This window comes from Rhipicephalus microplus, chromosome 3 (assembly GCF_043290135.1).
Source record: "Rhipicephalus microplus isolate Deutch F79 chromosome 3, USDA_Rmic, whole genome shotgun sequence".
In the NCBI taxonomy this organism is placed as follows: domain Eukaryota; kingdom Metazoa; phylum Arthropoda; class Arachnida; order Ixodida; family Ixodidae; genus Rhipicephalus; species Rhipicephalus microplus.
Genome location: NC_134702.1, coordinates 200,442,797 through 200,460,338, shown reverse-complemented (window position 1 = coordinate 200,460,338; position 17,542 = coordinate 200,442,797). Strand labels below are relative to the sequence as shown.

The window sequence follows — 17,542 nt, the reverse complement described above, 5'->3', positions numbered from 1 at the left end:
TCTGTGTTCGGGATACTGGCAGATACCGATGCATGAAGACGATAAAAAAAGACAATATTTTCGACACCAGACGGACTTTACGAGTTCAATGTAATGCCCTTCAGCCTGTGCAACACAACCGCAACATTCGAAAGCATGATTGACACCATTTTGCGCGGCCTGAAGTGGAAAAGTGCGGCGATGGCGTAGTGGTTAGAGCATCCACCTCGCATGCAAGAGGTCCGTGGTTCAAATTCCGGTGCCACGCAGTTCCCAACCGGATTAAAAAAATCCGCGTGTTGATGGAACTGCATTAAGAGGCCTGGAGTGCGGCCTCACCGGTAACCTTCGCCGGGAACGCACTCCCTCACCAGAGAAGGATTGGCCACCCTGGTGCAGTATCTGGCCACTACCTCCCACATGCATACGTCAAATAACTCACGGCCCCCAGTCCCCAGCAGCTGTGAAGCAACTGACCACGGCGGCGGTCAGATCTGCAACGCAGCAGAGAGTGCTAAAAATTCTGGATCCGGACAGGCCGCCATTGGAACCTGAACTTCGCAACGTTTAACGCTAGAACCTTATCTAGTGAAGGAACTCTAGCTGTACTATTCGAGGAGCTAAAGGGTGTTAAATGAGATATAATAGGGCTCAGTGAAGTTAGGAGGACGGATGAGGCATATACGGTGCTACAGAATGGGCACGTTCTTTCCTATCGGGGCTTGGCAGACAAAAGAGAACTGGGAGTGGGGTTCCTAATTCACAGAAAGATAGCTGGCAACATAGAGGAATACTATAGCAATATTGAAAGGGTGGTATGTATTGTAATTAAACTGAATAAAAGATACAAGATGAAGGTAGTACAGGCTTACGCGCCTACATCCAGTCATGATGACGCTTCAGTTGAAAGCTTCTATGAAGACGTGGAATCGGCAATGAGTAAGGTAAAGACACAGTATGCTATAGTGATGGGCGACTTTAATGCAAAGGTAGGGAAGAAGCAGGCTGGAGACCAGGCAATAGGAGATTATGGCATCAGTACTAGAAACGCCAGAGGAGAGCTACTAGTAGAATTCGCAGAACGCAATAATTTACGGATTTTGAATACCTTCTACCGAAAACGAGAAAACCGCAAGTGAACATGGAGGAGCACCAATGGCGAAAATAAGAAGAAAATAGACTTTATAATGAGTGCACACCCAGGCATCGTGCAGAATGTGGAAGTGGTTGGCAAGGTACGATGCAGTGACCATAAAATGGTATGGTCTTGAATTCGCCTAGAATTGAAGTAGGAACGACAGAAGCTGGTACGCAAGAAGCCAATCAAGAAGCTAGCACAGAAAGGGAAAGTACAGGAATTCAGAGTGTCGCTGCAGAACAGGTACTCGGCTCTTAGTGGGGAAACCAACCTTAGCGTAGATACAATGAATGATAATCTGACGAGTATAATTACGGAGTGTGCAGAGAAGTTGGAGGCAGGATAGTTAGACAGGACACTGGCAAGCTTTCCCAGGAAACGAAGAACCTAATTAAGAAGCGTCAAATCATGAAAGTGTCAAGTACAACAGACAAAATTGAACTGGCAGAACTTTCGAAGTTGATTAATAGACGTAAGGTATGCGATGTAAGAAGGTATAACATGGAGAGAATTGAACACGCTCTGAAAAACGGAGGAAGCGTCAAAGCAGTGAAGAGGAAACTTGCGATAGGCAAAAGTCGGATGTATGCACTAAGGAACAAACAAGGCGAAATAACTACCAATATGGATAGGATAGTTAAAATAGCGGAGGAGTTTTACAGAGATCTGTACAGTAGCCGAGACAACCACGACCTTAATACTATAAGAACTAGCAGTAACCCAGATGACACCCCACCAGTAATGATAGAAGAAGTCAGAAAAGCTTTGGAGAACATGCAAAGAGGCAAAGCTGCTGGTGAGGATCAGGTAACATCAGATCTGCTAAAAGATGAAGGACAGATTGTGTTAGAAAAACTAGCCACCATGTTTACAAGGTGTCTCCTGACAGGAAGAGTACCAGAGTCTTGGAAGAACGCTAACATCATCTTAATACATGAGAAAGGAGATGACAAGGACTTGAAGAATTACAGGCCGATCAGCTTGCTCACTGTAGTATACAAGCTATTTAGAAAGGTAATTGGTAACAGAGTAAAGAAAACATTAGAATCCAATCAACCAAAGGAACAAGCAAGATTTTGAACAGGCTACTCAACAATTGACCACATTCAAACTATCAATCATGTAATAGAGAAATGCTCAGAGTATAACCAACCACTATACATAGCCTTCATAGATTAGAGAAGGCGTTTAATTCAGTAGAAATATCAGCCGTCATGCAGACACTGCAGAATCAGGACGTAGATGAAGTATATATAAACATTCTAGAAGAAATCTACAGGCCATCAACTGCTACCATAGTGCTTCATAAAGAAAGCAACAGAATACCAATCAAGAAGGGTGTAAGTCCGCGTTCACACAGGGCATTCCGGCCGACAAAAGTGCTCCGAATCCGGTTCGCCGGCGGTGAGATACGCCGAAAGGGCCCTCTTCGCGCCGATCGCTCTCGGACCGATTTTTGCGGCGTCTGCCGCCGAATCGGTCACCGCGGACCAATAGGAGCGCTAGTCAAGCAATTTTGAAAAATGGCGGCCAAGCCCTACTCACTTGTTATGCCGCAGTGCACATAACTGAATGTTGAAACCAACGGGAGTTTAACCTACTCTGTGCCTACTTCGCCTCCGTATTTCGTGAAAGAGGTCACCGAGCTTGCTTTCGGCGTGACCGAGCTTGTTGCGGTCTTGCAGAGCAAAACGAACCCACCAACGCCACTGGCGTCGGTGGTTTTTCTGCTCTTCCTGCATTACAAGACAGCCACTTTTCAGCAAAGTAATCAGTACTCTCTTTTCTTGCTTCTTGCGTACGAGAATCGTCGAAGTATACACCACCAGATAGCGTAGTAGCGTTTGCGAGCCGTGACAACAACCGGGTGACAGCGCATTCATCCCGCGTTCGCCCCATAGTAGATGGAATATTCGGCGGCGCGGGGCACGTCCAGTGCCAACGACGCTGTGTTTCGGCGGCTGGGGAATTTCGGTCGCTGTAAAAAGTGGATGTTTCAGTGTGAACTAGGCATAAGGCAGGGGGACACAATCTCCCCAATGCTATTTACCGCATGCTTACAGGAGGTTTTCAGAAGCGTAGAATGGGAACAGTTAGGGATAAGAGTTAATGGAGAATACCTTAGTAACCTGCCCTTCGCCGATGACATTACATTGCTGAGTAACTGAGGGGACGAATTGCAACTCATGATTACGGAGTTAGACAAGGAGAGCAGAAAGGTGGGTCTTAAAATTAATCTGCAGAAAACGAAAGTAATGTACAACAACCTCGGAAAGGAGCAGCGCTTCGAGATAGGTAATAGTGCACTTGAAGTTGTAAAAGACTATGTCTACTTAGGGCAGGTAATAACCGCAGAGCCTAACCACGAGATTGAAGTAACTAGAAGAATAAAAATGGGGTGGAGTACATTCGGCAAGCACTCTCAAATTATCACAGGCATATTGCCACTATTCCTCAAGAGGAAGGTATATAACAGCTGTATCTTGCCGGTACTTAGCTACGGAGCAGAAACCTGGAGACTTACAAAGAGGGTTCAGCCTAAATTGAGGACGACGCAGCGAGCAATGGAAAGAAAAATGGTAGGTGTAACCTTAAGAGACAAGAAGAGAGCAGAGTGGATTAGGTGACAAACGGGAGTTAAGGATATCATAGTTGAAATAAAGAAGAGGAAATGGACATGGGCCGGGCATGTAGCGCGTAAACAGGATAACCGCTGCTCATTAAGGGTAACTAACTGGATTCCCAGAGAAGGGAAGCGGGTTTGGGGGAGACAGAAAATTAGGTGGGCAGATGTGATTAAGAAGTTTGCGGGTATAAATTGGCAGCAGCAAGCACAGGACCGGGTTAACTGGCGGAACATGGGAGAGGCCTTTGTCCTGCAGTGGACGTAATCAGGCTGATGATGATGATGATGATGATGATGAAGACTAGTTGTTCTAGCCAATCGGAGGTCCGGGAAGTCTGGCAGAACGTGAGGAAGATAAGTGCTCCGGAACGGTTATGATTCCCACTTTTTCGAACTCTACAAAGAGTCTTGCTGAGCTTAGGCAGCTCCATCACGAAAACGGAGCGGAGCAATTTTCGACGTACAGTTTTCATGCGTTTCAGCACGACATCACAGTTTTCGTATGGCAACCTCCTCGTGCAATCGTTCGAGAGAAGCACGTATTGCGACGAATCTGGTCAGTAACGATAATGTTGGCTCTGTTCTACACGTCCGAGTCAAAATTACACTAATATGACTTGAACCTAGTACCACGAAAACGAAAGTAGGTGTGTTACACGCCTCAAAAATTGCTCGTATTGTGCTCGTATTGTGCTTCGCTCGTCCCGCACCACCAGTTCATTGAAAGAACACCAGTTACCAACTAGCCCATCTATCAATCGTTCTACTATGAAGCGTTTTTGTTGAACAAGGTAACGTTTTTTTACAGAAAGCGTGCGCACCTGTCCCTTTTTAAATGCATTGTAATTGTTATCCATATCCACAGGATTATTGCGCTCTGAATAAATGTTCTTTTAGCGAGAGTGACATTTTTATCGTTATCTTTTTAATTCAAGATACTGTATTCAGTTCTCCAAAACATGGCTAAGAAGTGCCTTTTATACGATACTATGCGTGCAAACAAGATAGCCTGGCATAAAGCATGCTTTCACAATGCAGCTAAGTGCACGTGCTTGATCAAAGGGCGAATCACAAGGCTATTTAAATGTTTTGTGTTATGGATGGGATTGTGCATAGCAGCTACTACGCATCTCTAGGCATGGTGTTGAGTGCCGGTAGCCAGCCTAGAAGCTGGGATAAAAAAGAAGGTCAGTAAAGGTTGATAAGATCGTCTTTACCGAAGAAATTCCGACAGGTGCGCTACTCTCCCAAGCAGAGCTGTTGCGTCAGCCTAGTACTTGACACACTCCGACATAAGAGGCGTGTAGATGACGAGACGCTTAAAAAGAAAATAAAAAAACGCCTGTATATTCATGCAGCTGCCTTTTGTGCGTCATTGTCTACGGAGCTTGGCGGCATTACACACCCATCAGCTGCTGTGGAAACAGCCTACTTGCGATGTCTGGGCGTGAGGTACGTACGTACTCTAGGCAAGCAATCATGTGTGCTGAATCGCACGATGGAAGTAGAGTGGTGTGTCTGAAAATTATTATGCAGAAAACTAAAGTAATGTTCGTGTTTTGGAAGAAAACAACGCTTTGCGATAGATAGCGAAGGCCTCGAAATGGTATACCATGTCTACTCAGGCAAGGCTGTGACGGCGTAGTAGAACCGTGAGAATAAAGTAATATGAAGAGCGAGGATGAGATGAAGCGCATTCCGCCGGCATTATAAAATATGAATGCATTAACAGTTACATCATACCTTTACGAAGTAGAAACATGGAGGCTCAAAATGGATGTACAACTAAGACTGCAGACGGTGCAGTGAGCCGTGGATGGAAAAGTGGTAGGTGTAACTTTAAGTGATAACAAGGGAGCAGTGCGGGACAGTGTAGAAGCTGGTGTGAAGGAAATCTTAGTCAAAATAAACAAGAAGATATATACATAAACACTGCATATAGCGCGTAAGCAAAGTAACGCTTATTCATTATGTGTAACAAACTGGATTCTAAGAAATTGCAATCGCTCGAAATAAAGGCAGTAAAGTGGGTGGCTATATGAAATCAGAAGTTTGCGCGAATTACTTGGCAGCAGTAAGCACAGGTTTGTGTTTGTTGGCAAAAATTTTAAGTCTTTTGCACTTCAGATGGCAGAGTTTGGCTGATGAGGATTATGACTGATGGCTGATGAGGACCTCGTTGTTTTTGTTTGGTGTATAACAGTCTGATTTCATGAGCTGGTTGGACCAATGCACAAGGGTAAAAACATGTAAGGAAGTGCATTTTGTTTATTCCTCCATTATCATATAGGGTAATCACAACGTGGCTGTCGTATGCAAGTCTGCTAGTGCGTAGATTTTGCACTGTTGTTTTCCGGCTTTCGCAAGCAAATTTATCTGTGGTTTGCTTCATGCCGCGATTTTTCCATCATTCACAGGCCAATAGTAGTAAAAACAAATGCGTAGTTTGCCAACATTTGTGATTTAGCTAGCTGGAACTAGCCATTTGGGGCTGTTGTAGTCATTATAAGACTTGCCAGAATTCGCGTGCGCAAGCAAACAAACTATAACCAACCACCAGCTAGCATCGCTATATCCAAAAGCAACGGGCATCATCCAGCAGTCGGGGTCACTCTGACAGTCATTACATGTTACGATGTAATGTGCCTACTCAATACCAGCTACAGTTGGCAAGCACTAATCGCCATTGTACCTTAAAACCAGCTAATAATAACAGTTGGAGACTACATCAGTCACCAATTACGAACACAAGCCAAAGCTTGGCTACCGAAAACCAACAATGGCAAGCGCTAGCCAGCACCAAGTAGTGACATTCAACAGTTCATTATCACAAAGTGTCTTTACACAGCACAAGTGGAAATGCGCCGAAGTGCAGTGGTTTAAGACGAGTAAGCTTGATACATGCCATCTGATATCAATCAAATCATGTCATTGACGTTGCTTTACATATTATGAATATCTTAGCTAAAAAGTGAATGTAACAATGTTTTTAGGCGTTGTGGTGTTAGTTCTATTCTAGTAATTCTAGCAAGCAATACTCTAGGAATACTCAAAATTATTGATTCAAATAAAGACGTGGGACAGAAAAGATAATAGGAGTAGGCACAACAACGAGAAAGACTAAAAGCTGGTATTGCTTTTTCTACTGTTTGGCTTCTGCTGCTATCTAAGCTACATATTGGTTTGCAAATAGTTGGCATTTCTCGTTTTCTTGCAGCACTTTCTTTTGCGTACAAATGCCTCAGAAGAGCGCATCACAGGGAACAATGTGCTGAATCAGCCATACACGTTTAATTGAACGATTGATATATAAGGTTTTACGTCCCAAAACCACCATATGATTATGAGAGACGCTGTAGTGGAGGGCTCCAGAAATTTCGACCACCTGGTGTTTTTATTGTGCACCCAAATCTGTGTACACGGGCCCACAACATTTCCGCTTCCATCGGAAATGCAGCTGCCGCCGCCAGGATTCTATCCCGCGATCTGCGGGTCAGCAGCCAAGTACCTTAGGCACTAAACCTACGCGGCTTGGCAGCCATACATGTAAAGCTGCAGACGCTTGCTGGCCTTACAGAACAAAAATTAAGTTTGTTCCTTGCAAAAGCACGTAGCGTACTGCTATTAAGAAAGAGGAGGCAACAAGGGTGAGTTCGACCTTGGCTGAGTTAAGTTCATGGCTGAGTTAAGTGACTCATGCCATGGATGACGCCGTAGCGCAGACAGCCGGGTGATTTCCATAACCTGGAGTTTTTTATGAAGCTCCAAGTTAGCACAGTATACAGACCTCTAGCACTAGGGCCGCATGTAAGGGATCGAAGCCGCATCTTCAGCGTCCACAGCCGATGAGCCTGAGCTCTCAGCAAGAGTGGCTGTGAGCTCAATAAAACGTTGACAGAAACTGTCTGCAGTGTCAGGTCGGCTAGGTAATACTTTAAAGGTACCAGCTTCACACGTGCTCTTTAGTACGCTGCAGATGGTACGATTGAACTATTATGGTTATCGAATATAGTGAAGTGGCACTCGACAAAAGAGACAAGATTGGCAAGACACTCCTTACGATCGCTGCAATTTATTACACGCCTACAACCTATTTTAAACAACAATCTGACAGCATTCATGGGTCATGGCGCGGTGCATTCATGGGCGTCGGTCTGGAGCTAGGTCGGGAGGCGGAGTCGGTGAAGAGAAAACAAGGTTTGCGATTTTTTACCGCACGATTGCCTGAATAACAGATACCGCCGGTGGTAATTGGGAGGAGGGAGGAGGAGGAGGAAGGGAAGAAATGAAAGGCAGGGAGGTCAACCAGACGCACGTCCGGTTTGCTACCCTGCACTGGGGGAAGGGGTGAGGGGATTAAAGGAGAAGAGAGAGAGAAGTGAAGGGCAACGTGTATGTTGGTGGGACCTTGTCCATTGCACGCTTATAAGCGGTCGCGTAGTCCGGTCGTCTTCAGAAAACTTAGCAGTGCCCGCGTCGCTTTGCTGGCCAGCGACGCGTAGAGCCATGAGCCAAGTATCTTCTCTTCGGAAAAAGGTCTACTGTCTAGTGTCTCCAACGTTTCGCGTAGCAAATTGCGTTCGCTCGCAAAACGTTCACATGAACACAGTAGATGTTCTATTGTCTCGTCAGTGTCGCACGATTCACATCGGCAGCTATCCGCCATTCCTATGCGAAAGGAGTACGCCTTTGTAAAAGCTACTCCTAACCACAGGCGGCACAGTAAAGTTGCATCCTGGCGGGAGAGGTCCGATGGAACTTGAAGCTTTCTCGATGGGTCCAATTTGTGTAGGCGGCGGTTCCTGACACTGGGGTCACTCAGCCAAGTTTCCGACATGGTGTTAGCGAACGAGTGAAGGCCCCTTGCAGCGTCGGTTCTCGACAATGGAATTGGGGTTGTCTGGGCGTCCGCGTGGGCGGATCGGGCAGCATTATCAGCAAGGTCATTACCGACAATACCACAATGTCCCGGTAACCACTGGAACACCAAGTCATGTCCTTTCGATAAAACTTCGTGAATCACTTCTCTTATTTCATTCACTAGTTGTTGGTGCTCCCGCTGTCGTAAAGCTGATTGCAAGCTCTGAAGGGATGCCTTGGAGTCACAGAACACAGCCCATTTTTGAGGTCGGGCCTCCGCAATATAAAGTATAGCAGCACGTAAGGCGGCAAGCTCCGCTGCTGTGGATGTTGTCCTATGCGACAGTTTGAGCTTTATAGTGACCTGGTACGCCGGGATGACAACAGCACCTGTGGAGCTGTCAGCCGAGACCGATCCATCGGTGTAAATGTGGGTCCTCTGGCCGTATTTTTCGTTGAGTAGCGACAATGTCACCTGTCGTAGAACCACTGTTGAATGATGGCTCTTGTTCGTTATTCCCGGAATAGTGAGGCACACCTGTGGTTGTTGTAGGCCCCACGGGGGTGACGCTGGTCTTGTTGCGGGAGTGAAGCCAAAAGGGAGGCATTCTCTATTTGCAGAAATAATCTTTGAAAAGATCGCGTGTGGTCTTTGAAGTGGCAACACTGCAACATGGTGACCCACTGTAGAAAGGTGGTGGATAAAACAGCGCCAGTCTTGCCGTTTCAAGCTCTCGTTGAACGATACGCATCCCGTTCTCCTGATAGGGAGGTGTGGCGCTGGGATCAGAGCAGGTTGACGTGACAGCCATGTTTGGTTGCCGAAAAAATTGAGGCAGAACGCGGCGGTTTTGGCGATTTCGAAGCGATGGCATTCCTTGATGATTAAATCAATGCTTGAGACGTTAGTGTACACAAGCAAGTTGAAAGTGCCGTCCACCATCTGCGATGCCCTTGAGTATGTGGCTCTCTTTGTCGCTCTCAATCTTTTGCTAGTCCACTTTCTGGCACAATGCGATCACATTATATATGTATGAGACATAGGACTCGGTTGATGACTGCATACAGGTGGCGAGTTTTTCTCGCGCGGCCATGTGGCGACTCGACGGATTACCAAAGATGTGGCGTAGTCGCTCTTTGAACATGTCGCAGCTGGTGAACTTGGTCTCACGAGCATCGAACTATATGCGTGGGGTGCCGTACAAGTAAAAGATTTTGTTGGCAAGCATCATGGTAGGTCTCGTTGACGAGTTTGGCTAACACGTTCGTACATGCAAAGCCAGTAGTCAACGTCAAAGCCAGGTTGCGTGGAGAATGTACCCGGATCACGGGGTGGAACATCGTAAGGTACGAAGCGACATGCGCCTTTGCAGGTGGAGACGGTGAGGGGTGGCTGTCATCGGAAATCATGGCCGGAGGCTGAATGGGGGGGGGGCACTGCGAAGCTTCGTGGCGAGGACGGTGAACACTCCACATCCACCAAACATGTTACGTGAGAGAAGAGACGCTGCATAGACGAGGCTGTAGATAAAATATACTAAAACAAATAGATGAGGTGGGACCGGTTAAGCAGCGACCGAGTGGAGACAGCCTTTCATGTTCTTCGTCATGCACACTCGCGCATCGTCTCAAAAAATTTCCACATGCACACAGTAATAGAGTGTATTAGGTATGAGAACCTCCCGAATAAGCAGTGGGTTTGTGCATGAATATTGACGTAACCAACATGTCCTATTGGTTGCTGTGCCGCCTACCCGCGGCGCTGAAGTTCATCGCAAGCAGAAAAGCCTACAAGTGTTGAAGCTTGGGATAGTTGGGATTGGTTCTTGATGGCAAATTCCCCAGCGCGACAAAGCATGAAGTGACAGAGTAGAAAGGATTGCTGAGTTTCAACTGACGCTTATTTTTCAGAACTGCAGAGTATATACGTAGCGATAAGGAAACAGTTTGAGTTAGCACGCGAGATTAGAGAAGTGGATTAAATGCACAAAATAGAGGACATCTGCTAAGCACACTATCGCTGGTACTATTACGGTTTCAGCTTGATAATCTAGCTGGGCTACAGGACAGATGTGTACACGGATAGTGATTGGTATATTTATTGGGCTTCCCTTTATCGTTATCCTTGTGCATTTATTCTGCAATATAAACATCTATCTATCTATCTATCTATCTATCTATCTATCTATCTATCTATCTATCTATCTATCTATCTATCTATCTATCTATCTATCTATCTATCTATCTATCTATCTATCTATCTATCTATCTATCTATCTATCTATCTATCTATCTATCTATCTATCTATCTATCTATCTATCTATCTATCTATCTATCTATCTATCTATCTATCTATCTATCTATCTATCTATCTATCTATCTATCTATCTATCTATTTATCTATCTATCTATCTATCTATCTATCTATCTATCTATCTATCTATCTATCTATCTATCTATCTATCTATCTATCTATCTATCTATCTATCTATCTATCTATCTATCTATCTATCTATCTATCTATTTATCTGCCTACGTCTGGGTGCTCTCGTTACCACCCCTCTGAATTCGGGTGAACCAAAATTAGTATGGAGGAAACATAGCTTGACAAAAATTACTCGCTTGTCAAGACATGAACAACGTGACAACGCCTTCATGCACATCATCAAAGCCCTTCCTCCAAAAATGCGTGGCAAATACCCGTATACAACAGGTGGGTATGTGCCCGAGGTATGCGAGTATGCACCACCGGTGATTGGCTGTTTATTTCTACTCGGAAACGGTGAGAACAGACATTGGTAATTTAAAGCGCGGCCATTAAGACTGAAAGAGTTGACATTGGCAGCGTTGACCCGACAAATGGAAAGAAAAAGATATCAGGGCCCCGACAGCAATCTGCCCTGATATCAAGTATTCTATCATAGAGCCACGATAGGTCTTAAAACTGCTTTGCGAAAAGACATCATTGAGGCGTAAAGCTGATAAAACGTCCATTGTTGTTGCACTGCTTACTATCCAGTTTTATAATCATTACATATATGCACTCCTATGATGTAGCCTTCGTGTTGGGATCGCGTCAATTGTAGTTGAGCGACATCCAATAAAGTTGGTTTTTGTAGCAGTGTCCAGGACTACTACCCTAGCGAGCACTAGCCCTACATATCAGCTTACAAAATATGATGTTGCTAACACTCATGTTACTATCGGCATCGTTACAGAAGTGTAAAATACTTGAACTAGTATTTCACACTTTCATATATAACGCATACGCAACTGTTCAAGATATGCCTATGGCTACAGCAATATTAGACATCTTTAGCGCCATTTCGTAACGTTTCGCAAGCTACAACACACAACACAGTAACCATCTCACCGTATGCCTCATCTAAGGTAGATGGCGATGGTACGTGAAATCTGTCGAAGTTTTTTCTACACCTTGGAGCTGTTAAATTAGCCTCCAAGAAATGCCTACTTGCCTATTTTTCTGCAGTGCTGGCAAGAGTAAAAAATGCGATTGTGTGATAACCTAGCGCGGTTGAGTGAATCGAAAAACAGCCTCTATTACTATGAATGCTGCAGCATAGAACCTCATCTGATATGCGGAGAACTTCTCGCTTATCATGGAAGCGTAGGGTAATAACAAGTTAAAAAAGTCATCTTCATTCACAATGCATAGCAGCTCACATAATTGTTTTCCACTCAGCAACACGTTTTAACAGAAACAAATTCACTAGCAAATTAATGCTGGGTTAGTTTTATCTAAATTACTATGTTTGGTAAAGTCATCTAGACTTATGAACTGGTGATTTCACTTAGATTTCATTTTTTTGGGATAGACAGGAGCCATTAAAATTGCACGCGTCTGTGTCGCAGCTAATAATACTGTTTCAGTTATTGACGAAATCCCAAACAACAATATTTTTGTACAAGTAAAAGATGATTACACGTTCACTTCCTTTGTTGATATTTCAGCTTAATTCTAGTTCATTCCTTACCTGTCCTGACGAACTACGCTTTCTCGTTTTGATACATTGCTGCTTTCACTAGGCATATGAGATATACGTCCCAAGTAGTACAAAGCAATTGAAGAATCAATAGGCCATTACTCAGCTGCTGGTATGTGTACTTCGTATATCGGCAAAGTTGCTACAAGTTAATGAGCAATTTTGTGGATGCATTCTTAATCAATACATCCTATATTGATACATTCCTTTCTGAGTATTGCAAGGCTAAAAAGTGTTGTTTCGATTTCAGATAAAGAAGGCTTCCAGTGGGAAAATCCACGGCGCGGTACCCCGCAGGCCGTTCCATAGGGTCGTCGATGGCGTGCCACGATGTGCCTGGTTGGATGCCGAAATTTACCGCGAGAGCTTGAAGTTTCAACCTGCAAAAGGCGATTTAATTCAATGCACGTACCCTAAGAGCGGAACATACTGGGTGCAGTACATAATGCAACTCATCCTCAAGAATGGCGAGCCTGTGAAGACGTACAATGAGTTCACAAGCCACACTCACGCCCTAGAGTACATGAGACACGATGACTGGAAGTCCGCACTGCCTATAAGATTGTTCTTCACTCACTTGCCGGTTCGCAAAGACAAAATGAGCAAAGAAGTCAAGTACGTTTACTTGGCCCGAAACCCTTGGGACGTATGCGTTTCGTTCTACAACATGGTGACAGATGTAAGCATCTGGAACTTTCAAGATGGCACTTTCGAGGAGTTTGTAGACGCGTTTCTGGAGACTGATCTAGGTTACGGTACCTACTTTGACCACGTCGCCACTGGCTACGCCTTGAAGGACGAGCCGAATGTTCTCTTTATAACCTATGAAAGTATTAAACGAGACACCCGCGGTGCTGTTCTGCGATTGTCACAGTTCTTGGGGGAGCAGTACTACAAGGTTCTGCAACAAAACGATGAACTCCTCGAGAAGATTGTAGAGTTGAGTAAACCGGAGTACTCCCGCGATGTATTGGTTATAGACTTTCAGAACAACAATTCAGATGAATGGAAAAATATATTTCTTAGGAACAAGCTGTCCTGTCAGCGAGGACACCGAGGCGACAAAACCAAGTTTCCCATGGTGAGGACAGCCATAATTGGTGGCTGGAAAGAGTACTTTACACCGGAGCTTCTCACACATATGGAGAAGAAGATTCGAGAACAAGGAGACAATGCTGCTTTTATGGAGCTGTGGAGAGACATCCGAGAAGAGGCACTGGCGATGTCTGATTTCTCTCAGTGATATCAACAAAGTGGATCTAAGAGTGATGCATGTTCATTATATAGAAGCAGAGCCGGATTCTTCGGGTGCAAATGACTGGCGACTGGCAGCCTTTCGTAAGCTTGTATAGCAGTGTGTCTCAGCATTTGTGAAAAAGTAAGATAGGTAGTGGTATCAACTTTTATTTCACTGATTTACTTGCCTGGCGCCTCAGTGTGGCTCGACGCAGGAAGCGATTCTTTCAGCATAGGAAAAAGACACTATTACTGCACGGTTAACTTGTCCTACATCATCACAGGTGCAAATGGAGTGCGAAGTACACATGGACATTCATGAGGATGAAGTGCGTGCGTATTAGCTCTTGTATTTAGCGGGAATGTTGTCAAGGCTAAACTGGGGGGGGGGTTCGATTGACATAGAGTCTTGCCTTAAGAATCTATTCTAACGCTCTTGTGTGATATTTAATAATAAAGGTTAATGAGTAAGATTCTAGCTAGTATCTGTGTGTGAAAACAACTCAATACAGAATTTGGGCTCGACAATCACTCTATGCCACGCGAAAGTGCATGTCGCGAGTCAGCACTTATTGTGGATATGGATTTTCATTCAACAGTTCAGAAGGTAATGGTGCCCCTGCCTTTCACTCGGTAGAACACGCATGTAATAAGTATACTTAGTGTCGGCGCTTTGCAATGTGCCATTGCCTACGCTCCTGGGAGCGAGGGTAGGACCGATCCGTCCCCGCCGTCTCCGCTGTCGTATGGATGCGAACCACGGAGAAATACCGAACACGTACACGTCACGTCACTGATCCGTCCGCGATCACGTTCATCGTGTGAATCCAGCATTACGGGCATCTGCGTGTTAACTGTTATTTTTTATACGCTTTGGGAGTGGTAGCGGTGAACGTCCTGTGGTAGACGAGAACGATGGACACAGGCACGCTCCCGCTGAGCGGCCGCTAACAGTCAGTCACAGCTAACTCTTGGAATGATTACGATATTTTTCTGAGTGTCTCGTCTTTGTCTCTGAATGGTTTTACGTGGCAACAGGCCGAGACACCTACAATAGACACACAGTTTCGAACACGCCGCTGCCATAGGACGCGTCAGCTCGCGGCAATAATAACAAAACTTGCCAACCTTTTATACCCATTGAACAGACATGTGTTCGGCCAATTGAAGATACATTTGTCGTGCTTTTATCTATGAATTTTGGGCAGGCAATTCATTGCAGTCATGTGGGGAAGTGCTCAACAAGACCCACGTTAACAAGTTTTCAAGCGACATGTCACGACGAATGGAATAATTTTGAGCCGATGGCGTTTACTTTGGCGTGAACGACGCCCCGCACTTTCCTGGAACAGCCGATTTCGTCATTGCGGTCAGGAAAGGTGTAAGGCAGGGGGACAAAATCTCCCCAACGCTATTTACCGCGTGCTTACAGGAGGTTTTCAGAAGCCTAGAATGGGAACAGTTAGGGATAAGAGTTAATGGAGAATACCTTAGTAACCTGCGCTTCGCCGATGACATTGCACTGCTGAGTAACTCAGGGCACGAATTGCAACTCATGAATACGGAGTTAGCCATGGAGAGCAGAAAGGTGGGCCCTAAAATTACTCAGCAGAAAACGAAAGTAATGTACAATAACCTCGGAAGAGAGCAGCACTTCGAGATAGGTAACAGTGCACTTCAATTTGTAAAAGATTATTTGTACTAAGGGCAGCTAATAACCGCGGAGCGGAACCACGAGATTAAAGTAACTCGAAGAATAAGAATGGGGTGGAGCACATTTGGCAAGCACTCTCAAATTATGACAGGTAGATTGCCACTATCCCTCAAGAAGATTATATATAACAGCTGCATCTTGCCGGTACTTAGCTACGGATCAATGACCTGGAGACTTACAAAGAGGGCCCTGCTTAAATTGAGGACGACGCAGCGAGCAATGGAAAAGGAATGACAGGTGGAACCTTAAGAAAGAAGAAGAGAGCAGAGTGGTTGAGGGAACAAACCGGGGTAACGATATCATAGTTGAAATCAAGAAGAGGAAATGGACATGGGCCGGGCATGTAGCGCGTATGCAAGATAACTGCTGGTCATGAGGGGAACCAACTGGATTCCCAGAGAAGGCAAGCGGGTTAGGGGGAGGCAGAGGGCTAGGTGGGCAGATGAGATGAAGCTTGCGGGTATAAATTGGCAGCAGCAAGCACAGGACCGAGTTGACTGGCGGAATATGGGAGAGGCCTTTGTCCTGCAGTGGACGTAGTCAGGCTGATGATGATCATGATGATGATGATTATGATGATAGATGGTTTCAAGATTGCAAGCATTGAGCCCCAAAAAACTTTTGGTCACCTCATCTACGAGCTCGTAACGTTGAAACTGAAATAACGTTTTTACGTTTTTTCAAAGGTAAGGACAGCCTGTTATTAGTTTTACAAATAAAAAGAACGTGCGTGATGTTCAAGGCACTTTCTTGTAGTTTTTATATATGTCGAAAACATTTATTCGAGTATAGTTCGCCAAATAAAGGAAGGAAAGTGTAGAAAATCAGTGGGCCATTTTCTAACCCCCTTCTCGCCCACCGATTTTATTGAGGCACATCGGTTGCCAAAACCGGATGTCGTCAATGGCCTGTGTTTGTAATCAGTGAAAGGGTCTATAAGCAGCTCCAGTATGATGAAACCTGGGCAGTCGCGATGCATCGCTGTTTTTCTTAGTGACACACCAACAGCAGGAATAGCTCAGCGCCACTTCATTGCTACGGGCAGCCTCATTTGTTACTCGGAAAAGCGAACGTGGCTTTGCTTCACGCCGGCCAGCAAGCGTTCTTGCGAGCGAATTCGGCGGCGCGTTTGGTTAGACAACTCATTTATACAGAGAAGTTGCGTGAGTGAAGGTGCCATTTTATTTGTCACATGCTTCCCCGCGGCGGGCGATGACAGGAGACACTGTGTCTAGTTACGACGACGGGAGGCTCCTTTACATAAGGTGAATCGCACCTAGAAACATAGGCGTATAGTCCGGGGGTGTGAGCAAGGGGGCAGAAGCCCCCCCCCCATTGAGAGAACTCAAGGGGCTGAGCCCCCCCCCCCCTTTTGGCAATTGGTCACTGTCAGCTGCACGCTGCGGAAACCAACAATTAAGGCAAATTTTTCTTCACCACAGTAATCACTGAATTTTATTGTTAGGAGGAAATGTAAATGTTATCAGGCAATGTTTCAAGGTAGTAATGTTTTCCTAAAAGTCTGCTGTGACGATTTCTCTTGATTGTTTCTTGCGGTGTAGGCCGCCAACGCGACTGTTTCGCACCTTGTATTGTAGCAATGCAAAGTGGGCTACAGTACAAGGCGCGAAAGCGTCTTGTACTTGCTTTGTTATGAATAGGAGCGAGCAATCGTTTTATGGACCAGTCAGAGCATTTGCTATTTCAGGAAAATTGTTTTATTTCATCAAAAATAAATTGCATCATCACTGCTTTGTTGAAGCTGTTGTGAGCCTATCATTATCATGAATCTTTATAAATGCTTTATTTCCGGTGTACTAGAAGTGCCACAAAAATGTTTGGCTTTAGTACCTGATAAACCTGATCACCCATGCTTACTGTAACTAGGAGCAATGGCAGCAGCTTGCAAGGTGGCGAAGAATAAAGCAGTGGACTCGAGTACAGTGGAAAGGAAGCTCAGCTTTTAAGCTTACCCCGCTACTTG

General features: G+C 45.1%; 1 protein-coding gene across 1 annotated transcript; it reads left to right on the top strand.

The window, feature by feature from the left end:
* Positions 1 to 5,128: 5,128 nt before the first annotated feature.
* On the top strand, positions 5,129 to 14,211 carry LOC119185837 (sulfotransferase 1C2). Its single transcript, XM_037434700.2, has 2 exons — positions 5,129 to 5,195; positions 12,859 to 14,211. The coding sequence occupies exons 1-2, from the start codon at positions 5,181 to 5,183 to the stop codon at positions 13,849 to 13,851; spliced, it is 1,008 nt and encodes a 335-aa protein (XP_037290597.2). The 5' UTR covers positions 5,129 to 5,180; the 3' UTR covers positions 13,852 to 14,211.
* The last annotated feature ends 3,331 nt before the right edge of the window (positions 14,212 to 17,542 follow it).